Here is a 26,839-nt window from a genome sequence, read left to right on the forward strand (position 1 = left end):
TAGGAGCTTTTCTTTCTCTCCACCTCACCATTACCCATTCCTTTGTCAGCCCAATGCTGTTCTGTCTCTCTGGGCTCCATCTCCACCTATCATTTACTCCTTTCTCTGCTGGGCACTTGTGTGACACAAATGTTATTTGACACTTGGACTGACAAGTGTTTTAATTGCGATATCATCCTGATGCCATCTTCTATTTGGAATTTGAACTTTTAGGCATAAGCAATTATGTCAAATTTCAAAAGTTTTTCCATTGAAATTTAAAAGTGCTGTCTGTGGAGCATGTTGACCTTCAAACTATTAAATTTGGTGACACATTTGTCTTGCCAGGTTGAAGAATGAAGTTCCGAGGCAAAATTAAGTGTACAGGTGCACAATCCTTTATCCGAAACTCTCGGAGCCAGCTGGTTTTCTGAAAAAGTGACAGTTCCATGGTAAAATAAACAAACCTTACAGCAGATGCACCTGTGAGTACCTGAGACAGAACAGATGCCTGCAGTGCTGGGCCACATTGCCACGTCACATCTGAGTGATGTGGGTCGAGTGAATGTGGAGTTGGGTTAACAGTTTGCTCACCAAACAACCTTGCTCTGGAGAAAGAAACTTCATGAGAAAAACTTCGGATCTTGGAGCTTTTCAGTTAAAGGACTGTGTTCCTGTAGGTCATAGTCAGCTCATGCAAAATACCAGATCTTAAAGTTTTCACGAAGAATAAATGAGCAAGCCCAAATTATGTCTAGAAATATCCAGAGATTCTATAAAATAATGTGCATATGGAAAATAAAACATACAGCTGAAGCTCTTACTATTTTGATTAATTCCAAACAGCATTTTATTATCATGTTTACAACATAGTGATTCAACATGATTTTGAGATTTCGATCAATCAACCACAAAACATGACTAAGAAACCTAGTTCATACATCTGAAGCTCTTACAAGTTGTCCTTAAAGATCAGTGAGGAAACTTCAGTGAACTTAATTTGTTCAGAGGTTTTCTTAAAATTAGTTACCTTGCACAACAGATTTTGTGAATTTCATCAAATCCACTCAAGGGACTATGACACACATTGTTGTATGCTTGATCCAGTATACTCAATAAAGGTCAGTAATTCTGAACTGACTGCTAAGTGATTTTTTTTTGTAAAATAAAATCATAGATTCGTAGAGTCATATAGCACAGAAACAGACCCATTGGTCCAATCAGTCCATGCTGAACATAATTGCAAACTAAAATAGTCCCACCTGCCTGCTCCTGGCCCATATACCCCCATATCCCTCCAAACCTTCAAAACTACATAACTTTGGAATCCTTTACCAGGATCCCTGTAGCCTTCTGTTCAAAAAGGTGAAGTTACAGTCTGAGTCATAGGACACAGAAACAGACCCTTAAATCAAACTCATTTGTGCTGACCAGCCATTTCAAACTGACCTAGTCCCATTTAACCCATGTTCCTCTAAACCCGTCCTACTGATATACCCATCCCTTGCCTTTTTAAATGCTGTAATTGTACCAGCCTCCAACACTTCCTGTGGCAGCTCATTCCACACACGCATCACCTTCAATGTGAAAAGGTTGTCCCTTAGGTCCCTTTTAAATCTTTCCCCTCTCACCTATGTCCCCTAGCTCTGGACTCCCCACCCCAGGGAAAATACCTTGTTTGTTTACCTTATCCATGGCTCTTATGATTTATAAACCTCTATAAAGGTCACCCCTTGGCCTCTGACACTCCAGGGAAAATTGCCCCTGCCTATTCAGCCTCTCCCTTGATCCACTTCTAAATAATTTAAAAACAATCCATTTATGCAAGTGTAAATTCATTGTTTTATTGAAATACACAAGGAAGGCAAAGTACCAAATAATATGATTCATACAAAAATTGTCTACTTTAAAGATTCAGACTGCGCTATGTATAGAATAAATTGTACAGATTATAGAAGATAAATGAAAGCTTAATGTACACATTTTTTTACATTCTCCTGATCAATGACTATTGACAGGAGGAAAAAAATCACAAATGTTTATGATCTCACTACTCCATTTTGTAGAAAACAAGTGTCAATAATCTCAATTGAAATGATGTACAAGTACCCTCTAATAAAGTGAACTGCTAATATTTATAGATAAGGATATTTCTAGATATAATCAGTTTTGTGATTTTTCTGTCCAACTACTGTTGTGAATAATTTGATCAACTAATCAATTTCTCTGCCTATAGTTGAGTTGCTATAAATTACTTATAATAGAAAAGTCATGCGCATAAGTTTTAGCTTTGTTCAAAATTCATTAATGTAATTCTCTTTCGAAAAGTTATGAGGGAAATTCATCAAATGTTATGCTGTTATAAAATGCTATTGTTTTATGTTGCATCTTTTAATGTGGAGAAATGTGTAAAATATGGGCCCAAGTCAAAAGGTAGTGGATTGAAGATGGGCCCTAAAAGGAGGAGAGGACATTTAAAGAGACTTGAGAATCTCAGTTCTGGGCTATACCAGGATACCAATTGAGATGACACAGAAATTAAAGTTTTAAAATGACTAAAATTTACAGCATTTTTTCTGATGCCTTCTCGAAAGGCTGAGGTGAAAATTTCAGCTGTAGAATGAGCTGAGTTATGTGAGGATGTGGGCAATGTAATAGAGATAAAAGTATAGAGTTCCTGAGGATTGCTAACATTTACCAGTATTCAGTTCAAGTAAAAGAGAAGGATAAACCAGGAAATGACTGACTAATAAATCTAATTAAGGACATTATTGAAAAACTTAGAGGGACAAATATAATTTTAGTTGGAAAGACGTAAATTAATCAAGGAGAACCAACATGGTTTTGTTCAAGGCAAAACATGCCTTATTAACTTGATGGGGTAACAAAAGACATTCATAGTGCAGAATATGTACAAAATAGCTTTGCTGAATGCCTTAAAGTTTCATACAGGAAGCTTATTAAGAAGCCAGGAGCCCAAGCTGTTAAAGGAAAATCAGCGATTTGGATAAGAAATTGACCCAGTGAGAACAAAGGATGGGGGTAGTGGATGCATGTTTGCAATGACTGGTGTTCTCCAAAGGGCACTTTTGGGTTTATTATGTTTTGCAATTTTTGAAAATGGCCTAAACTTGAGTGCAGGGAACAATGTTACAAGTTTTGCAGATGATATAAAACTTGGCTAAGGAGTCGGTGATGACACATGATTACAGGCTTCATGATTACAGTACTGAAATGGATTAAAGTATAGCTGATGGTGTTCAACGTGGAAAATTACCAAGTAATTCACTTTGGACTAATACAGAAAGATAGTAACAATAAAATGTCAGGATTCTAAAAACTGTAAATGAAGAGACAAGCTGGTGTACATAAATGTAAATTCTTAAAAGTGGCACAGCAAGTTGATAAGATGTTTAAAAGTTAATGGCTACTTGGGTAGAATATAAAAGCAAAGCATCCATGATTTTATAAATCTGTTTTCAGTCTTAATCAGAGTATTGTGGACAATTCTGGGCATGCCTTTCAGAAAAGATGTAAAGGCCTGAGAAAGGAGATAGGTGAGGAAATGGGACTGATTTGATTACTCTACTGAGAGGCACAAAGTCATTGAGCTGAACACCTCTTGTCTTTCAGTGACTCTATAAAAAGGATACAGAAAAGATTTATCACAATGCTACCACAGAAAAGTGAGTTGAATTATGAGGATATGCTGGGAAAGATCAGACTGTTAACTTGGAACAGATGTTACCTAGAGGTTTCAAGGTAGAGTAGCTGGAGTAAAACTATTCCCTTGTGAGCAGTCAATGATCACAGGTCATTGCTTTCAAATCATTTCCAAAGAAAATATAGAGATGGGTGAAGATTTTTTTTTTTTACAAACAGTAGAATTTGGAGCACTCCATCTAATTTCCTATATTTTTAAAGCATAGTTTGGGCAGACACTGATGGGAATTACATGGTTTTGTCTAAGAGTCAGCAAAGGCACTAAATAACCTCTTTCTGTAAAATTTTATAATTCTTTCAGACACAGGTAGTCACAGTTGTGATTTTTGGTTATAGCAATTATAATGGGCTATAAATGATGCTTAAACCTGCTTAGAGCCATTCAAACCTGGATCTGTGGAAATGATAGGCATGGCTTTGGGTAATGTGCTCAACAATGTGAGAGAAAAGGAAGGTTGAACATGAGGGAGCAATGAACTCAGGTGCGTGAGTTTTATCTTTAGTAGGTGTGATGTTGATGATTTTGAAAGGGAGCAAGTGAATGAGAGAAGGCAGTCATCAATGTTCGTATGAGACTCTAGAAGTTGGTTGGCCTGCAGTTGAAGCAGCACTGTTGTTGAGGTAATAGGAAAGAAACGAGTCAGAACTGAGTTGATAGCTAAGAGGAGGGAAGCAGCAGATAACTTCAAGATTTACATAGTTTGTGACAACACAGGCAATAATTCTTAATGAAGATAAAGAAGCAAGATAGAGATTTCATAATGTATTTGATGATAAAGAAAAAAAGTAAAGATGAAGAGAAAAGGCTTTCCAGGATTACTTGGTGGCAGAAGATCTTTGCTGGAGCTTTGTGACTCACCACGTCTGGGGATGACGACTAAACCAATCATGTATGAGATACACTGTAGTTTACAGAACTTAGACTTTAGGAAGCCAGATAGGGATCAATATGAAAAGCCTTTTCAAGCTATAAAATTTGAATGGGGGAACAGAGATGTAGAGATGCTGCAGCAATATAAAACAAAGACAAATTACATTTGGTTTTTATCTCAGAGTTAGACTTTAATTCAAACCAGACTAACAAGATGAACATCTCCTATCTGCAAGTTATTAATATTCTTGGTGAAAGCGAATTGGATGCATATCAATAAAAAAGTATAAATTTGATGCTAGTTAATACGTATATCAGCCATCTTTCACTCTGGTGTAAAAGAAATTTCATGTTGCTTAAGTACACTTTGAATGACTGGGAATATTTGATATCTGTATGTTTCTGAAATGGAAAATAATGCAAACATCCATTGTGATATTAGTTCAATGAGACTTTGGAGGGGGCTGAAAATTACAAAAATACAGACAATTCTTCAAACAACTATATGAATGCCATAATAAATCTGAGCAGGCATTTCTAAACCAATACTGCTTTTTAAAATAAAGTTTACTTTAGTCTTTGCTGATCTATCCTACAGGATTATGACACAGGGGACAAAAATTATGGTTGCTTATATCCTGTTCATGAGCACAATGTTTACAGACACCGCACATCCAGAACTGGTAGTCTGCAATTGGCCGACCTGTCACAACACAAGTTGGAAGTTTCCCTTCTCCTCTGCAGGAAAGAAATGAAAAATTTTGTATTTTCATTAATACAAAGTTTACAATAAATGCTTTGCAATAATTATAAGATTACATTGTTGTCATCCACCAAAAAGGGAAAATCAAAGTATTTTAAAACCAGCTCTTCAACTTGTCAACTGACCCATTCAAAATTAAGACAAGACACCATAGTTTTACAGGATCATCGTGCTGGTTTCTCATTAGAGTGGGATGACTGATGACGGTTTTACCCAAGGGCAAGTGGAGAGGTTGAGAAGGAGAATCTTTCACAGTAACCTCCAGCCAATGGTGGAAATTGAACCCACGCTGTTGGTGACACTCTACATTGCAAACCAGCCATCCAGCTCATTGACCCAAGCCGCTAGCTTAAGAATGGCTGAGATGTCTTTATTTATACCAGGATTAGTGTCTGATTTTAACTTCCAATTGAAATGATTCACATTATTAATACTCAAAATTTGTGTGACAGCCGCCACCACAGGATAGCTTTTGAAGCAAAAGAAATATTTTATCTCAAAATTCCAACAAGTATGTCAACATACTTTGTATATTTAATTACGATTTAAACTTCAATTGCTTTTGTCAGCAAATGTCATGGCTATCCTTCTGCATAAATCAAAACATGGAAGAGCATTCTTGCACAGTTCAGTCCAATTTTGACTCACTGAAATTCTTTCAGGTTTATGTTGCTGCTTTTAGCTGCAGAATGTTAGTTTCTACTGGGAATTAATTAACAAGTACTGTGGAAAAGGCTTGGCAATATTTCCTGTCAACCCACAGGGCCACTCTAATAGCACTGAGATTTCATCCATGGCCAATCTTTTTTCTCATCTTGGCTACAGCTCATAGTAGAATATGCTTAGACATTGAATTGATTTCCTTGTAGATGCTGAGAAGCTGAACCTTACCTTCTTTCATTCCTGAGTTTATAATCCCCACTGACCTCTTTCACTACTCAACATCAGCCAAAATGTTTCTCTAATTTAAATGGATGGCTATACTTTTTCTGATTATAGAGACCCCAATAAAAAAAACTCTACATTTTGCCCAATTTTCAATCCTTTCTCCATCTGCTTATGCAGGCTGCAATGGACTTTTAAGTATCCTTGGTTCCAGTTTGATACACAAAATTATAAAAACATATCTCATAAATTGTCAAGGTCGCCTTTTACATTTCAAAGCCAATACCTGCCACTGGCTTTTTCTCCTTCACCTGTCAAAACTTTTATCCATGCTGTTCACATAAGAGTCATAGAGATGTACAGCACGGAAACAGACCCTTCGGTCCAACCTGTCCACGCCGACCAGATATCCCAACCCAATCTAGTTCCACCTGCCAGCACCCGGCCCATATCCCTCCAAACCCTTCCTATTCATATACCCATATACCAGCCTCCACCACATCCTCTGGCAGCTCATTCCATATACTTACCACCCTCTGTCTGAAAAAGTTGCCCCTTAGGTCTCTTTTATATCTTTCCCCTCTACCCTAAACCTATGCCCTCTAGTTCTGGACTCCCCAATCCCAGGGAAAAGACTTTGTCTATTTATCCTATCCATGCCCCTCATAATTTTGTAAACCTCTATAAGGTCACCCCTTGCTGTCTTTGGATGAACGCCACTCTATTTAAATTTTAACTTCTCACATTATATCCCAAACAATGCCCTACTCTCCTGTACTCCTAGCCCCATTAGAACATAGATCATAGAACATAGAACAATACAGCACAGAACAGGCCCTTCGGCCCACGATGTTGTGCCGAACATTTGTCCTAGCTTAAGCACCCATCCATGTACCTATCCAATTGCCGCTTAAAGGTCACCAAAGATTCTGACTCTACCACTCCCACAGGCAGCGCATTCCATGCCCCCACCACTCTCTGGGTAAAGAACCCACCCCTGACATCTCCCCTATACCTTCCACCCTTCACCTTAAATTTATGTCCCCTTGTAACACTCTGTTGTACCCGGGGAAAAAGTTTCTGACTGTCTATCTATTCCTCTGATCATCTTATACACCTCTATCAAGTCACCCCTCATCCTTCGCCGTTCCAACGAGAAAAGGCCTAGCACTCTCAACCTATCCTCGTACGACCTATTCTCCATTCCAGGCAACATCCTGGTAAATCTTCTCTGCACCCTCTCCAAAGCTTCCACATCTTTCCTAAAGTGAGGCGACCAGAACTGCACACAGTACTCCAAATGTGGCCTAACCAAAGTCCTGTACAGTTGCAACATCACTTCACGACTCTTGAATTCAATCCCTCTGCTAATGAACGCTAATACACCATAGGCCTTCTTACAAGCTCTATCCACCTGAGTGGCAACTTTCAAAGACCTATGAACATAGACCCCAAGATCCCTCTATTCCTCCACCACACTAAGAACCCTACCGTTAACCCTGTATTCCGCATTCTTATTTGTCTTTCCAAAATGGACAACCTCACACTTGGCAGGGTTGAACTCCATCTGCCGCTCCTCAGCCCAGCTCTGCATCATATCCAAGTCCCTTTGCAGCCGACAAGAGCCCTCCTCACTATCCACAACTCCACCAATCTTCGTATCATCTGCAAATTTACTGACCCACCCTTCGACTCCCTCATCCAAGTCATTAATAAAAATTACAAACAGCAGAGGACCCAGAACTGATCCCTGCGGAACTCCACTTGTAACTGGGCTCCAGGCTGAATATTTACCATCTACCACCACTCTCTGACTTTGACCGGTTAGCCAGTTTTCTATCCAATTGGCCAAATTTCCCTCTATCCCATGCCTCCTGACTTTCCGCATAAGCCTACCATGGGGAACCTTATCAAATGCCTTACTAAAATCCATGTATACTACATCCACTGCTCTACCCTCATCCACATGCTTGGTCACCTCCTCAAAGAATTCAATAAGACTTGTAAGGCAAGACCGACCCTTCACAAATCCATGCTGGCTGTCCCTAATCAAGCAGTGCCTTTCCAGATACTCATAAATCCTATCCCTCAGTACCCTTTCCATTACTTTACCTACCACCGAAGTAAGACTAACTGGCCTGTAATTCCCGGGGTTATCCCTATTCCCTTTTTTGAACAGGGGCACAACATTCGCCACTCTCCAGTCCCCTGGTACCACCCCCGTTGACAGTGAAGATGAAAAGATCATTGCCAACGGTACTGCAATTTCCTCTCTTGTTTCGCACATAATCCTAGGATATATCCCATCAGGCCTGGGGGACTAGTCTATCCTCAAGTTGTTCAAAATGTCCAACACATCTTCCTTCCTAACATGTATCTCCTCTAGCTTACCAGTCCGTTTCACACTCACCTCTTCAACAATACGGTCCCTCTCATTCGTAAATACTGAAGAAAAGTACTCATTCAAGACCTCTCCTATCTCTTCCGACTCAATACACAGTCTCCCACTACTATCCTTGATTGGACCTACCCTCGTTCTCGTCATTCTCATGTTTCTCACATACGCATAAAATGCCTTTGGGTTATCCTTGATCCTATCCGCCAAAGATTTTTCATGCCCTCTCTTGGCTCTCCTAATCCCTTTCTTCAGGTCCCTTCTGGCTATCCTGTATCCCTCCACTGCTCTGTCTGAACCCTGTTTCCTCAACCTTATGTAAGCCTCCTTCTTCCTCTTTACAAGACATTCAACCTCCCTCGTCAACCAAGGTTCCCTCACACGACCATTTCTTTCCTGTCTGACCGGTACATACATATCAAGGACACGTCATATCTGTTCCTTGAAAAGGTTTCACATTTCCACGACATCCTTCCCCGACAGCCTATGCTCCCAACTTATGCTCCTCAGATCCTGTCTTACAGCATCGTAATTACCCTTCCCCCAATTGTAAAACCTACCCTGTTGCACGCACCTATCTCTCTCCATAACCAAGGTCAAAGTCATAGAATTGTGGTCACCATCACCAAAATGTTCACCCACTAACAAGCCCATCACTTGTCCCGGTTCATTACCGAGTACCAAATCCAAAATGGCCTCCCCTCTGGTCGGACAATCTACATACTGTGTTAGAAAAGCTTCCTGGACACACTGCACAAACACCGCCCCATCCAATCTACTTGATCTAAAGAGCTTCCAATCAATATTTGGGAAGTTGAAATCGCCCATGACTACTACCCTGTGGCTTCTGCACCTTTCCAAAATCTGTTTCCCAATCTGTTTCTCCACATCTCTGCTGCTATTGGGGGGGGGCTATAGTAAACACCCAACAAGGTGACTGCACCTTTCCTATTTCTGACTTCAGCCCATACTACCTCTAAAGGCAGATCCCCCTCGAACTGCCTTTCTGCAGCTGTTATACCATTTCTAATTAGCAACGCCACCCCCCCTCCTTTTTTACCACCCTCCCTAATCCTACTGAAACATCTGTAACCAGGAACCTCCAACAACCATTCCTGTCCCTCTTCTATCCTAATTTCCGTGATGGCCACAACATCGTAGTCCCAGGTACCTATCCACGCCTTAAGTTCACCGACCTTATTTCTGATACTCCTTGCGTTGAAGTATACGCACTTGAACCCATCTCTGTGTCCGCAAGTATTCCCAGTCAGTGCTACCTTCTTCACAGCCTCCCCACATACTTGGATATCCTGACAAACAGCTAGCCTACTTGCTGGACTACAAGTCCGGATCCCATCCTCCTGCCAAATTAGTTTAAACCCCCCCGAAGATAGCTAGCAAACCTACCCCCCAGGATATTGGTGCCCTTCTGGTTCAGGTGCAACCCGTCCTGCTTGTACAGGTCCCACCTTCCCCAGAATGCAGTCCAATTGTCCAAATACCTGAAGCCCTCCCTCCTATACCATCCTTGCAGCCACGTGTTCAACTGCACTCTCTCCCTATTCCTTGCCTCACTGTCACGTGGCACCGGCAACAACCCGGAGATGACGACTCTGTCTGTCCTAGCTTTCAGCTTCCAGCCTAACTCCCCGAGCTCTTGAATGACCTCCCCACCTCTCTTCCTACCTATGTCGTTGAAACTTTATTTCAAATTTTGCAGTTTACTGGATTCCAAATTCTCAACCTACAAAGTTTTATATACCTTTATTATTTCTTTCCTCCTCTGAAGAACCTTTCAACATGTGTCAACATGTGCATTGTCCTTCAACTCCAATTTGGTGGCACAGCATTCAGCACCTTGATCTCAAACTGTACACAGAAATGCTTCTCATAAGCTCTTCTTTCTTCCTATCCCACTATCAAAATGTTTCTTCACGTGTAGGCTATACATTTAGTCACTTCCCTAACCCTTCTACTATTTAATAGTGTCCATTTTCTCATTGAAGCACCTCGGAAAGTTTTGCCATATTAAGGCTTCTATTGCAATAATCTTTTTTAAAAAACAAACAATTTACACCAACCCTTCTGGGAGACTGTCCAAATCGGATTTCTTGCCATCTTTAGGACTGTGCTTGATGAAGATCTCAAGGGCAAGGTCTTCATATTGTTGCCTCTGTTCTGAAGTCAGCATGTCTAAAGATTCAAGCTTGATAAAAGCTTTTGAACACGTCCCAAAAGCCCGATTTGCACAGGCAGCGAGGGCCAATAAAGAGTAAATCTCCACTGAGGGAATTATGTCTTCATAGTCCCGCAGATGAAGTGCTGCAAATTTACAACACAAAATTGTTTGGCTTCATGACAAACTAGCTGCAATAAGCACATACAATCAAAAGACTCATCTTAATCAAAGGACCACCTCCAAACTAATGATTCAAAATTAAACTGTATTGAAGGATATTAGACTGCACATGTATTTGCTTTGATCGTTCTGATCCATATGTTTTGAATCTCACTCACATGGCTCAGGGGATCCTCTTATGAACTGGCCTTCTGGATTAAGATTGGACTTGGGGAATAGCATAGTCTGCTATTCTGCCTTGACCTAAAGCAATCACTTAAATGGGGGGTTATAATACAGATCTCTATACTAAGGACAGAATGTAGAATTCCATTCACAATTAGATAAGCAAAATAAAAAGTGAATTCCCTTAGAGGCACAGGAAGCTCTAAATCCTGGAGATGTGTGAACTAATTCATGTAATGTCTTTGCAGTGAACATGTTTATTTCTAATTTTCTGAATTTGTTGGTTTATGAACATGTTACTTCCACTAACACAACTCTCTCTTTTGGGTAGAGATATTTTTCAGCAATTAACAAGATAGCCTCATCAATGTATGCAGGAGGATCTTGCACAAATGACAATATTAAATGGTTCCTAATTCAGAAAGAAATGAAAACCACTGCTTGAGAAAAGTGATTGGCACAAATCAAACTTGCATCAAAAATTGGCAAAAAAAAAGGAACTACTGCTGAGAGACGGATAGACAAATGGAAAGAGATAGAGACAGTAAGTTCAACAGAGACTTCACAGGTCATTATTTCCAATTCCAAAATGAAAAAAGATTGAGATTCTGAAGGGAGATTACAGAGAGTTAGGCAGAAATTTAAAAAGGAGGTCCTCAAGGGTAGTAATACCTGGAAATTACTCCCAGTGCTATGAGCTAGTGAGGGCAGGAATAGGAGGATAGAGCAGATGAATGCATGGCTGAGGAGCTGGTGTATGGGAGAAGGATTCACATTTTTGGATCATTGGAATCTCTTTTGGGGTAGAAGTGATCTGTACAAGGAGGACGGATTGCACCTAAATTGGAAGGGGACTAATATACTGGCAGGTAAATTTGCTAGAACTGCTTGGGAGGATTTAAACTAGTAAGGTGGGGGGTGGGATCCAGGGAGATAGTGAGGAAAGAGATCGATCTGAGACGGGTACAGCTGAGAACAGAAGTGAGTCAAACAGTCAGGGCAGGCAGGGACAAGGTAGGACTAATAAATTAAACTGCATTTATTTCAATGTAAGGGACCTAACAGGGAAGGCAGATGAACTCAGGGTTAGGAACATGGGACTGGTATATCATAGCAATTATGGAAACATGGCTCAGGGATGGGCAGGATGGCAGCTTAGTGTTCCAGGATACAAATGCTACAGGAAGGATAGAATGGGAGGTAAGAGAGGAGGGGGAGTTGCATTTTTGATAAGGGATAGCATTACAGCTGTGTGGAGGGAGGATATTCCCGGAAATGCATCCAGGGAAGTTTATTGAGTGGAACTGAGAAATAAGAAAGGGATGATCACCTTATTGGGATTGTATTATAGACCCCCCCAATAGTCAGAGGGAAATTGAGAAACAAACTTGGAAGGAGATCTCAGCTATCTGTAAGAATAATAGGGTAGTTATGGTAGGGGATTTTAACTTTCCAAACATCGACAGGGACTGCCATAGTGTTAAAGGTTTAGATGGAAAGGAATTTCTTAAGTGTGTAGAAGACAATTTTCTTATTCAGTATGTGAATGTATCCACTAGAGAAGGTGCATAACTTGACCTACTCTTGGGAAATAAGGCAGGGCAGGTGACTGAGGTGTCAGTGGGGGAGCACTTTGGGGCCAGCGACCATAATTCTATTAGTTTCAAAATAGTGATGGAAAAGGATAGACCAGATCTAAAAGTTGAAATTCTAAATGGGAGAAAGGCCAATTTTGATGGTATTAGGCAAGAACTTTCGAAAGCTGATTGGAAGCAGATGTTCGCACGTAAAGGGACGGCTGGAAAGTGGGAAGCCTTCAGAAATGAGATAACAAGAATCCTGAGAAAGTATATTCCTGTCAGGGTGAAAGGGAAGGCTGGTAGGTATAGGGAATGCTGGATGACTAAAGAAATTGAGGGCTTGGTTCAGAAAAAGAAGGAAGCATATGTCAGGTATAGACAGGATAGAGCGAGTGAATCCTTAGAAGAATATAAAGAAAGTAGGAGTACACTTAAAAGGGAAATCAGGAGGGCAAAAAGGGGACATGAGATAGCTTTGGCAAATAGAATTAAGGAGAATCCAAAGGGTTTTTACAAATATATTAAGGACAAAAGGGTAACTAGGGAGAGAATAGGGCCCCTCAAAGATCAGCAAGGCGGCCTTTGTGTGGAGCCTCAGAAAATGGGGGAGATACTAAATGAATATTTTGCATCAGTATTTACTGTGGAAAAGGAGATGGAAGATATAGACTGTAGGGAAATAGATGGTGACATAATGCAAAATGTCCAGATTACAGATGAGGAAGTGCTGGATGTCCTGAAACGGTTAAAGGTGGATAAATCCTCAGGACCTGATCAGGTGTACCCGAGAACTCTGTGGGAAGCTAGAGAAGTGATTGCTGGGCCTCTTGCTGAGATATTTGTATCATCGATAGTCACAGGTGAGGTGCCGGAAGACTGGAGGTTGGTAAATGTGGTGCCACTGTTTAAGAAGGGCGGTAAAGACAAGCCAGGGAACTATAGACCGGTGAGCCTGACCTTGGTGGTGGGCAAGTTGTTGGAGGGAATCCTGAGGTACAGGACGTACATGTACTTGGAAAGGCAAGGACTGATTCGGGATAGTCAACATGGCTTTGTGTGTGGGAAATCATGTCTCACAAACTTGATTGAGTTTTTTGAAGAAGTAACAAAGAGGATTGATGAGGGCAGAGCGGTAGATGTGATCTATATGGACTTCAGTAAGGCATTGGACAAGGTTCCCCATTGGAGACTGATTAGCGAGGTTAGATCTCATGGAATACAGGGAGAACTAGTCATTTGGATACAGAACTGGCTCAAAGGTAGAAGACAGAGGGTGGTGGTGGAGGGTTGTTTTTCAGACTGGAGGCCTGTGACCAGTGGAGTGCCACAAGGATCGGTGCTGGGCTCTCTACGTTTTGTCATTTACACAAATGATTTGGATGCAAGCATAAGAGGTACAGTTAGTAAGTTTGCAGATGACACCAAAATTGGAGGTGTAGTGGACAGCGAAGAGGTTACCTCAGATTACACAGGATCTGGACAGATGGGCCAATGGGCTGAGAAATGGCAGATGGAGTTTAATTCAGGTAAATGCAAGGTGCTGCATTTTGGGAAAGCAAATCTTAGCAGGACTTATAGACTTAATGGTAAGGTCCTAGGGAGTGTTGCTGAACAAACAGACCTTGGAGTGCAGGTTCATAGCTCCTTGAAAGTGGAGTCGCAGGTAGGTAGGATAGTGAAGAACACGTTTGGTATGCTTTCCTTTATTGGTCAGGGTATTGAGTACAGGAGTTGGGAGATCATGTTGCGGCTGTACAGGACATTGGTTAGGCCACTGTTGGAATATTGCATGCAATTCTGGTCTCCTTCCTATCGGAAAGATGTTGTGAAACTTGAAAGGGTTCAGAAAGATTGACAAGGATGTTGCCAGGGTTGGAGGATCTGAGATACAGGGAGAGGTTGAACAGGGTGGGGCTGTTCTCCCTGGAGCACTGGATGCTGAGGGGTGACCTTACAGAGGTTTACAAAGTTATGAGGGGCATGGATAGGATAAATAGACAAAGTCTTTTCCTTGGGGTCGGGAGTCCAGAACTAGAGGGCATAGGTTTAGGGTGAGAGGGGAAAGATATAAAAGAGATCTACAGGGCAACCTTTTCACATATGGAATGTATGGAATGAGCTGCCAGAGGATGTGGTGGAGGCTGGTACAATTACAACATTTAAGAGGCATTTGGACGGATATATGAATAGGAAGGGTTTGGAGGGATATGGGCCGGGTGCTGGCAGGTGAGACTAGATTGGGTTCGGATATCTGGTCGGCATGGACAGATTGGACCGAAGGGTCTGTTTCCATGCTGTACATCTCTATGACTCTATGAATTTGCATTGACGTACTGACAACCAAAATTTGTAAAGAGGTTATGCAACTGACAGACGTATGGGAAATGGAATTTGATCATTATAAATGTAGAGTATTATACAGAAATGAATAAAATTGTGCCATGACAAAAAGTAGCTATACTTGAAAAATACTTCATTGTTTAAAAAAATACTCTTTGGCTCATTTTGGGCTTGGAAAGACACAATACAAAAAAAAGTGTGACTATAAGTATATAATTAACAAATCAGAATTGGACTAGAGTTTAAATGTACAGAAATATAAAGAAGAATAATTATGGATCAAAACGTTTTGCTGAGTAGCTGTGGATGAGGTATCAAATGTTAAATACTTAATCCAGAAAGATCAACAGATATAGTAAAAAAGCTAAAGTCACAGTAGTTTTACCAAAGCGCTGTTCTCTTATTGAAGACAGACATGAATGGTGGTGGTTTAACCTGAAGGTCATCAAATCTCAGAAGCAGGTGAGAAGGAGAGTCCTTCATGGTAACCTCAGCCAGTGCAGGAAGTGAACCCACACTGTTGACGTCCAGCCAACTGAACCATATACAAGGTATACAAAGATTATTAGGAGAAAGTGAGGACTGCAGTTGCTGGAGATCAGAGCTGAAAAATGTGTTGCTGGAAAAGCGCAGCAGGTCAGGCAGCTTCCAAGGAGCAGGAGAATCGACGTTTCGGGCATAAGCCCTTCTTCAGGAAGTCCTGAAGAAGGGCTTATGCCCGAAACGTCGATTCTCCTGCTCCTTTGATGCTGCCTGACCTGCTGCGCTTTTCCAGCAACACACTTTTCAGCTCATACAAAGATTATTACTTTGTTAGCCAATAAAGTAGAACCAAAGGTCATTAACGTAAATTAGTAAATGTTTTTTATTCATTAAATAATTATACTAAGGAAAATTAAAAGGGCAAAAACCATCAGTTGTTCACAAAACAATTATATGCCACAGTGATATTCTATATAATGTAATCTTCATTAGTCATGTTTTATGTTTTCATCAGACATGGAAATCACTAGTAAATTCAATATTTGTTGGCCTTCCCTAATTGCAGTTTAGAGCAAGATGCTAAGCCACCATCTGTCAACTGCTGCAGTTCATCTGCTGTTTGTTAGGCCATTTCAGAGAGTAGTTCAGAGTCAATCATAATAGGTCTGGAATTACATGTAGGTCAAACTAAACTAGATGGCAGATTTCCTTCCCTAAAAGACATTAGAGAGTCGTTTTTTTTTAATATAAATGACAATTGTCTCATTGCATGATTACAAAGTCTAGCTATCAATTCCAAAATTATTAGTTAATTGTACTGAAATTTCAACAACTGCTGTGATCATGCCGAAGCATTAGTCAAGACCGAAGGATAATCGGTTCAGTGATATTACCACTATGCTACTGACCCTATAACAACTCTGCCCTAGAATTAACTAACTGAAATGTGAACATGCAGAGCAATTTTCTGAACATATGAGATAGTTATTATCTGCTTATTCTACTATACAGTTCTGCTGTGAACCTGTATAATTTAACTCCTGTGAACAAAATGTATAAAGGCAAATATCCTAACTTCAATAATATACTGTAGTTTAAATATATATTTCCAAAGGTTAACCAAAACAGATTTTAAAACAGCTCAACATCTCAAAGATTTTGAAATAGAAGCCTTGCTTTCGCTGACAAGCTGCAAAGAAACAATAAACGTTCTTCTGTAATATGAAAGTTTGTACTTTTTGCGGCCATTCTCTCAATTTCTGTTATTGATAATTGCATAAAGATACATTGAGAACTGTTAATTCTGACATACATTGCATACTTTTAGGAAATAAAAACTAATTATTCGTAGCATCTTCAATTTGGGATATCCTAAGCTCATGAAAGGCACAAAATAAATGCAAGTGGATGACATTCAAGCATTTACGATCAATAAATATTTAAACTAAAACCAGATGTTTCAATGTTCAAAGTGGTGCTGCAAACTATTTTACAAGAAAAGGCAGTGTTGTAGCAACATAAAATATAACAGACTGCTTAATAAAATAAATCAGTGTCTCCATGACGGTTTACCAGAGTAAAATAGAACAGTTGATGGAAGATGCACTAGACATTCCACTGTGGTACCGCTGCATAAGATTAACGGCATGACAGTGCTGTAGAATTTACTGAAAGCAGAAAAGGAATATTGCTAACCAAGTATGACAGCTCAGCTGAGAAAAACTCTTTCAGATACAAATACCACTGAATATTTTGGAAATGACTGAAACATTTTAAAAAAGCTCACCCATCCATGCATCACTGTGTCACTCGTGTACCGTACATACTTGCATTTAAGAAGGGAAATATAATGAAACGAATTTAAAATACTGTCGTTTCCTGACCACTCTCATACAGAACACCCCACTTAATGTTTCTGTCAAGCAGAGTCAACCTGATCTGAATGTATTCTAAGGAGAACTCAACACAATCTTGTTCAGCCAGAAGTGCAAGATCAGCAATTCAAAGTGCATTGCTTCCTTTCCCAACAAAAGCTAATCCAATTAGAAATTACAAAGATGGGTTTATACATTTGACAGCAAAATCAGCTCAAGCTCGAACACATGAAATGTCATGAAGCAGCTGAAAAGTTAGCAAACAACTACCCGTGAACAGATTAAGATCATAAGACCATAAGACATAGGAGCGGAAATAAGGCCATTCGGCCCATCGAGTCCACTCCGCCATTCAATCATGGCTGATGGGCATTTCAACTCCACTTACCCGCATTCTCCCCGTAGCCCTTAATTCCTGGTGACATCAAGAATTTATCAATCTCTGACTTGAAGACATTCAGCGTCCCAGCCTCCACTGGACTCTGCGGCAATGAATTCCACAGGTCCACCACTCTCTGGCTGAAGAAATGTCTCCGCATTTCTGTTCAGAATTTACCCCCTCTAATTCTAAGGCTGTGTCCACGGGTCCTAGTCTCCTCGCCTAACGGAAACAATTTCCTAGCATTCACCCTTTCTAAGCCATGTATTATCTTGTAAGTTTCTATTAGATCTCCCCTTAATCTGCTAAACTCCAATGAATACAATCCCAGGATCCTCAGCCGTTCCTCATATGTTTGACCTACCATTCCAGGGATCATCCGTGTGAATCTCCGCTGGACACGCTCCAGTGCCAGTATGTCCTTCCTGAGGTGTGGGGACCAAAACTGGACACAGTACTCCAAATGGGGCCTAACCAGAGCTTTGTAAAGTCTCAGTAGCACAACAGTGCTTTTATATTCCAACCCTCTTGAGATTAATGACAACATTGCATTCGCTTTCTTAATCACGGACTCAACCTGCATGTTTACCTTTAGAGAATCCTCGACTAGCACTCCCAGACCTTTGTACTTTGGCTTTATGAATTTTCTCACCGTTTAGAAAGTAGTCCATGCATGTATTCTTTTTTCCAATGTGCAAGACCTCGCATTTGCTCACATTGAATTCCATCAGCCATTTCCTGGACCACTCTCCCAAACTGTCTAGATCCTTCTGCAGCCTCCCCACTTTCTCAGTACTACCTGCCTGTCCACCTAACTTCGTATCATCGGCAAACTTCGCTAGAATGTCCCCAGTCCCTTCATCCAGATCATTAATATATAATGTGAACAGCTGCGGCCCCAACACTGAACCCTGTGGGACACCGCTTGTCACCGGCTGCCATTCCGAAAAAGAACTTTTATCCCAACTCTCTCCCTTCTGTCAGACAGCCAATCCTCAATCCATACCAGTAGGTCACCTCGAACACCATGGGCCCTCACCTTGCTCAGCAGCCTCCCATGTGGCACCTTATCAAAGGCCTTTTGGAAATCTAGATAGACCACATCACTGGGTTTCCCTGGTCACCTCTTGTCACCTCTTCAAAGAATTCCAACAGGTTTGTCAGGCACGACCTCCCCTTACTAAATCCATGTTGACTTGTTCTAATCCGACCCTGCTCTTCCAAGAATTTAGAAACCTCATCCTTAATGATGGATTCTAGAATTTTACCAACAACCGAGGTTAGGCTAATTGGCCTATAATTTTCCATCTTTTGTCTTGATCCTTTCTTGAACAATGGGGTTACAACAGCGATCTTCCAATCATCCGGGACTTTCCCTGACTCCAGTGACTTTTGAAAGATCTCAACCAACGCCTCCGCTATTTCCTCTGCCACCTCCCTCAGAACTCTAGAATGTAGCCCATCGGGGCCCAGAGATTTATCAATTTTAAGACCTTTTAGCTTTTCTAGCACTTTCTCTTTTGTAATGGCAACCATACTCAACTCAGCCCCTGACTCCCTTTAATTGTGGGATATTACTCATGTCTTCCACTGTGAAGACTGATGCAAAGTACTTATTAAGTTCTCCAGCTATTTCCTTATCTCCCATCACTAGCCTTCCAGCATCAGTTTGAAGTGGCCCAATGTCTACTTTTGCCTGTCGTTCGTTTCTTATGTATTGAAAGAAACTTTTACTATCATTTCTAATATTACTGGCTAGCTTACCTTCATATTTGATCCTCTCCTTCTTATTTCTCTCTTTGTTGTCCTCTGTTTGTTTTTGTAGCCTTCTCAATCTTCTGATTTCCCAGTGCTCTTGGCCACTTTATAGGATCTCTCTTTTTCTTTAATACATTTCCTGACTTCCTTTGTCAGCCATTGCTGTCTAATCCCTCCCCGGATAATCTTTCTTTTCTTGGGGATGAACCTCTGTACAGTGTCCTCAATTACACCCACAAACTCCTGCCAGTTTTGCTCTACTGTCTTGCCCGCTAGGCTCTGCTTCCAGTCTATTTTCGTCAGTTCCTCTCTCATGCCCTCATAATTACCTTTATTTAACTGTAACACCATTACATCCGATTTTGCCTTCTCTCTTTCAAACTGCAGACTGAACTCTACCATATTATGATCGCTGCTTCCTAAGTGTTCCCTTACTTTAAGATTTTTTATAAAGTCTGGTTCATTACATAGCACTAGGTCCAGAATAGCCTGCTCCCTTGTGGGCTCCATGACAAGCTGTTCCAAAAAAGCCATCCTGTAAGCATTCCATGAATTCCCTTTCTTTGGATCCACTGGCAACATTATTTACCCAGTCCACCTGCATACTGAAGTCCCCCATGATCACTGTGACCTTGCCTTTCTGACATGCCTTCTCTATTTCCCGGTACATGTTGCGCCCCTGGTCCTGACCACTGTTAGGAGGTCTGTACATAACTCCCACTATGGTTTTTTTGCCTTTGTGTTTCCTCAATTCCACCCACACAGACTCCACATCATCCAACGCGATGTCATTCAGTGCCATAGATTTAATTTTGTTCTTAACTAACAAGGCAACCCCGCCCCCTCTGCCCACCTCCCTGTCTTTTCGATAAGTTGTAAATCCTTGGATGTTTAACTGCCAGTCCTGACCCCCCTGTAACCACGTCTCTGTGATGCCTACCACATCATAATCATTTATGATGATCTGTGCCATTAGTTCATCTGCTTTGTTACGAATACTACGAGCATTCAGGTAAAGTGCCTTAATGCTAACTTTCTTATCATTAGAGATATTGGAATGTAGTTGTTCAAGATGATGGGCATTATCCTGGATGACATTGACTGGTCTAAAATATTAATTGTCATCTTAAGTGATGCCCAAAGATTTGATCAAAATTAAAAAGTATAATCAACTCCTTTCGGAAAATAAAGACCATCAGCTTGTATTTTGTAGAATTTCCTATGGAGAAAACATCTCAAAGCAATTCAAAGGGGAGTCATCAAGTAAAATTTCGCAATGAGCCAGGTGACCAAGTACCAAGTACAGATGACCAAAAGCTTATTGAAAAAGGTAGCTTTGAGGAGAACCTTAAAGGTAGAAAGAAGTGCAAAGAGGCAAGGCGGGTTGGAGAGGGAACTCCAGAACTTAGTGAAGACAGGTCTGAAAATAGTTAAGCCATTAAAATCAAAGAACTGGTGGAACACATCTCACCAAAACTTTGCAGGGTATGAGAAAATTTAAAGTTAAGTGAGGCAGGAGCCATGGAGGGATTTGAAAACAAGGAGGAGAATTTTAAACTTGAGACACACCTTAATTCAGTTACCAATAACTGGTCACTGAGTACAGGAATGATGGTTAAAAGGACTTGTTGAGAGTTAAGACCCAGGAGGTGGAATCTTGGATTGCCTCATTTATGGGGAGGGGTTTTTGAATCTGGTGGGCCTGGCATGCATTGAAACAGTCAAGTATAGAGGTACAAAATGAATAGATAAGGACTTCAGTAGATGATGAGTTGAGGGAAGAGTAAAGCCAGGTGATGTTAGAGATGGTGTGGTGGACATGTGATTGGAAGTTGTTTTCAGATCAGCTCCGACACTTGACAAGGAGGGATGGCCAGTGAGTAGAGAACAACTTGAGGGATGGGAAAAATGGCTTTGGTTATCTCAATATTTAGTTATAGGAAAATTCTTTCATCCTCAACCCAAAGTCAAAAGAGCAACCTGCCAATTTGAAGTCCATGATGGTGTCTAGATTAGAGTTAGTGATTAAGTATATCTGTGTGTCATCAGTCTACATGTGAAAACTGACATTTTCAGATGCTGCTGCTTTGGACATATAGATGAGAAATAGAGAGACAGATCCTTTAGTGCATTACAACAAATACCACTGGAATGAAAAGAGATTGTAGATGGTTCTCTGACTGGATGGATAAAAATGAAACCTGGCTAATGAAGTTGAGTGACAATGGAGAGGTGTTGGAGGAGGTTTTATGGTCAATAATAGAAAATGAAGAAGTCAGGATGAGAAGGAAAAAAAATTGCTGGAGAAACAGAGTTGATGTTTTAAGTCTCTTTGTCAGAAATGTTCTGACAGGGCTTTAAAGTCCTGCCCCCATCTACACTTCAATCCACTTATCACTAAATCTTTATTATCAGTTGGTAGAACAACATTTACATAGACTTAGATTCTTCTGAAAAGTTTAGGAAGCTATTCTATAATAGTCCTTGTTATTACCCACAGAACTGCAATGTAAATAAAAAACCAAAACCAGTTAATATTGATGGCAATGTCCATTAATAACCCCTTTCAACTCCACTTATCACTGTCTCCAAAGTGGAGTCGACATAGCGCCCAATCAGTCTGAGATGCTCCGTGAGAAGACACTACATATACTGTAAATGCAATATTTTATCATTACAGTCAGTGTCGAAGCTCTTCACCAGGCTTATCCATATATTGCTTGCCTCACATGAGCAGTTATACAGTTTTATTTCCTCAATGCTGAGTTTAGGTCCACTTAAACTCAGTGGGACTTAGTTCTGTCCTCCCAATCTCTCTCTTTATCTGCCAAATTATCTGCCCACCAGAAATAATTCTAACTTCATGTCAAAAACAGAGCAGACTGTCTAGGCTAACTTATTTTGTTCAAAGAATACCCACCAGTTTTCATTGCAGCATCTACGTAGCCTTCGTAAAGCTGACGCTGTGCAAGCAGGAAGAAGTGATATGCCTCAGCCCCACGCCAAGCATTGTCAATAATACGATTATCTGACAAAGAAGCATCTTCTTCAAGTAACCCAGCTAGAGCTGTTGTAGCCTGAAACAACACACAAGAAATATAGCACACAATATTGCATAGTATCCTTCAATCTTCTCTTGGGTGCAGGTTGATGTGCTGGAAATTTCCAATATTTTGGATTTATGATAAAATCTGTCAATTAATTTTAGGAATTGGAATGTGGCCTGGAAACAAACCAAAGATAAATATCTAAGCACATCTTTAGAATATTAAACATTATACATTTGTAAGGAATCATTCTTACATCTAAATTTCTAACATGCGAGTTTTATTTTTGAATTACACGTATTTACTTCACCAATGTGTCAGTTTTTAAGTGAACTTTACACTGTACATACACTGAACTGGCTTAGTCAGATTGTGTAGAATGGGAGAGATGATTCCCACCCATAATAATTATCTAAAGACATGCTGAAAGAATGACCTGAGGCATTTGTTATGTGCTTGGGAGAGTGCTGAGCTCAGAACAGGGTATCCTGCTCAACCTGGTTCTTCAAAAACTTAATAATAAACCTCTGGCTGCCCTCTGGACCTTGACTCCTCTTTCCACTAGGTTGGCAGGTAGCTAAAATGACTCTTCATGCAGTTATAATTGCAGTCGGACCCTGACCTTCATACTTAGAGGAGGCCACAAGCTTCCAGCTTTCTGCAGAACAGTAGGTGAAGATTAAAAAAAAGGTATAGCAAAATCCCACGGGTAATTTTAATTACCTGACTACTCAATTTCTACCCGAGGCAATTGAGTTAAAATACGCTCCTAATTTGTGTGCTCAAACATAAAGAATATTACTTTAGGCACACTGAGGCCAATAGCCATGATATTGTATGGCTATTGCATGCATCTCACTATCTCTAGCTGAATAGGAGGTATAGTACGCAGTAAAAATATCAATGCTCTTTACTGAGAAAACCAAGTGAAAAATCACACTACACCAGATTATAGTCCAACAGGTTTATTTGGAAGCACTAGCTTTCAGAGCACTGTTCCTTCATCAGGAGGTTGTGGAGCATAAGACCATAAGACACAGAATTTATAGCAAAAGAATACAATGTCATGTGTCTGAATGATATATTGAACAAACCTGGATTATTGTTAAACCTTTCATCTTTTAGAATAGGTTGCAGGGTTCAATTCATTAATATGTAAATCTCAGAACTTCTTTTCAGTCACATTCTTGAGATAACTTGAGGTTTTATAAGAAAAGGTGACACCTCAGTTCAGACAATGCATTAAAGGTGTGAGGTTAGAATCTGTATCCCAATCTTGAGTCAGACTGGTTCTATTTCCAAAGTGGAATCTACAAAATATTATATGGATTGGCTTCTTGCAGATTGTGCTTTTTTTTGACTAAATTGGAATGTATCTGCAAATACAAATTCATTCAATAGACTTATATTTGTATGCACGTGCAGGAGAGACAGAGAGAGAGTGTGCATGTGAGTGTGAGTGCATGTGAGAGAGTGTGTTTGTGTGTATGAAAGCTTGGTAAAGTGTGCGTGTGAGTATGATGGAGAATGAGCCTGTGAGAGGGTGTGTGCATAGGTCTGTGTGTGTGTGTGCGTGTGTGTGTTGGAGAGAGAGAGAGAGAGAGAATGTCTGCTTGAGTGTGTATGAAAGAGGGTCTGTGTGAGTACGTAAGAGTGTGACTGTGTATGTGTGTTTGTGAGTGAGTGTGAGAGAGTGAGAGAGAGTGTATAGTGTAGTGGGGTCACCTGTAGTGTAACATGAACCCAAAATCCCAACTGAGGCCATCCTCATGGGTACCAAACTCTGCCATGCCACTTTGCGCTGTTGCCTGTCCTGAACTCTGCTTGGAGGACAGTCACCCGAAGATGTGAGGCCGAATGTCCCTGACCACTGAAATGTTAGGGTGATCCCACTACACTATACACTCTCACACACACTTACATAGTCGTACAAACGCTCTCTCATACACATATTCTCTCAAACAAACACACACACACAAGTCTATGGGATGAATTTGTATTTGCAGAATTATATTTGCAGATACATTCTATTTTGCTCAAAAAAGCACAATCTGCAGGCAGTCAATACAGGTAATATTTTATAAATTCCATTTTGGAAATAGAACCAGTCTGACTCAAGAATGGATACAGACAGACTCTGACCACACACCTTTAATGCATAGTCTGAGCTGAGATGTCACCTTTTGTTATAAAATCTTAAATTATCTTGAGAAGGTGAAGGAGCAGTGCTCTGAAAGCAATTCCTTCCAAATAAACCTGACTATAACCTGGTGTTGTGTGATGTTTAACTAATCCACACCAGTCCAATACTGGCTCCTCCATATCATGAGAAAACTAAAACATATCACTTTTTAACAGTTACAGCTGTATATTTTAACTTACATTGGTGAAATTGGAACACGATCAGAGTTAAACATCAGCTTTTTTTATATGCAATACCTCTGATCGTCTGCCTTTCAATTTTGCTCTCTGAGTGTTCTTTATCTGCTCATGATAATCTTCCACAAGCAGTGCTGCCAGCACGTAAAGTTTCTTAACACGTAAGGGCTTGGTTCTCTTTTTTGCTTCTTCTTCAGCAATCTAAATAAAATGACAAAATAGCTGATTTCAGGAAGAGAATATTCAAAAACCCTGTAGAATAGATAATATTCCAAAAACATAGTATAACTTTTAATCAACTTTGACATCTAACTCATTTTTAGAAATAAGGAAAGAAATACCCTATGAATTATTTAAGACAAAATCGCAAATAATAAATGGTGAGCAACACTAACTTGCTATTACTTTGACTAACATTTGTCTACAAGCTTCCTGTGGCTTTATGAACTGTGCCTGTGGTAATTAGAAAGCAGAAACAGTAAGGCACCCTGTACAAGGGATCTGACCCTTGTGTGAACAGGACAAACCTAGCAGTTTGAAGAATCTTTACTGAAACAAGCATGAGGCAACCTTTGACTGCTCTTTCAGATGCTGAAAAGCTTCTGTAAAGATGGGGTCTTGAGCTGTTATGGTGGTTTGTTCATGTTTAATACGACATGACATTATAATAAAGCAACTGAAGCTTATTTTGATATGATTGCTTGGAGAAAATTAAGAACCACCTCAATTACCTGCTGGTAGTCACTCACACATATTTTGATGGATAGTGCTGACCCAATAGCCTATCCCAACAGACATTAGTAGATTCTGGATCACAGGGCATTGCTCAAAATTTCAAGCACTACTTAAAGATATTATCACATTTTACTTTTCACTTGCTCGAAGAATAGAAAGAACATTTAAAATTAATTGGGACACTTTCTAGGATACTTTGTCAAGATTTACCAATCTTAAACATTTATTCTGGAAATTATCTGCAGACTTCACCTCAACAAAGTGCTACTGTAACTCACTGGATACCTTACATAACCACCAGGAGAAAAGATTCTCCTTAATCTGCAGAAGGAACAGGTGGAGGACACAAAATCAGGCAAAACAGTAAAACAGCACCAGTTGCTAGAGAAGAAGGTGAACGCAATCTCTCAACTGCAGAAACAGAATATCTCTCCTCAGCTAAACCTCCTCCTCCAGTAGATGAAGTACTGAAGTAAAAACATTTTCTTCTTTGTCCCTTACTATTCAGAAACCTGCCTCTTTGTGCCAGCCAGCACACCCTACAGTAACTATGGTTTGTGGAGACATATGCATTACTCAATGAAAATTCTACATATCAGAACCTAAATGTCAAAAATACAGATGCTCTTTAAATGCTCCCAGACAAATTCAATTTCTAGTATTCAGCAATTAGCACCAAAGTGTGAACCAAAACTAGACTTCAAATAGGTATTATTTTATTAGCACAGTATCTGATTTCATCCAGCTGTATTTCTGTTGCAATCAAATAATGTAAAAGCCTTGGTATAAGTTAACTCATCAACATCTCCCATTGTCAGTCAAATCAGTCATGAAATATTCAGAAGCAAACTCTGAAATCAACACATAAAAATATTTTTGGGAATGAACGATGGCCAGATATTTGCAGTAAAGCATAATATACTGTGTCACAAGTTACACAATATTAAAAGGTTGCTAGTGAATTTCAAAAGAAATAAAACATTTTCATCCGTACCCTTTACAGGAGACATTAACCGAAAGAAAGTCAGAGATTGACGGGGAGGAAGGAGAACATGAATCAAGTGAGTTCTCACATCGTGCAACTCCAAATCCTGTCAGATGACAGTGCAATTGGGCTTGCATGT

At 40.2% G+C, this 26,839-nt stretch overlaps 1 protein-coding gene across 2 annotated transcripts in view; it reads right to left on the minus strand.

The window, feature by feature from the left end:
- Positions 1-4,738: 4,738 nt before the first annotated feature.
- wdr35 (WD repeat domain 35) overlaps positions 4,739-26,839 on the minus strand; it is a 115,020-nt gene continuing 92,919 nt past the window's right edge. For both annotated transcript variants that reach the window (XM_043676517.2, XM_043676508.2), the window contains 4 exons: positions 25,041-25,181; positions 22,475-22,631; positions 10,698-10,938; positions 4,739-5,311 (listed from right to left, as the gene is read on the minus strand). In XM_043676517.2, coding sequence (XP_043532452.1) covers positions 5,161-5,311; positions 10,698-10,938; positions 22,475-22,631; positions 25,041-25,181 — 690 coding nt within the window. In that variant the 3' untranslated portion in view covers positions 4,739-5,160. The remainder of the gene's footprint in view (positions 5,312-10,697; positions 10,939-22,474; positions 22,632-25,040; positions 25,182-26,839) is intronic.

This window comes from Chiloscyllium plagiosum, unplaced genomic scaffold (genome assembly GCF_037043375.1).
Source record: "Chiloscyllium plagiosum isolate Xiang-an unplaced genomic scaffold, Cpla_swu_hap1 HiC_scaffold_3, whole genome shotgun sequence".
NCBI lineage: Eukaryota > Metazoa > Chordata > Chondrichthyes > Orectolobiformes > Hemiscylliidae > Chiloscyllium > Chiloscyllium plagiosum.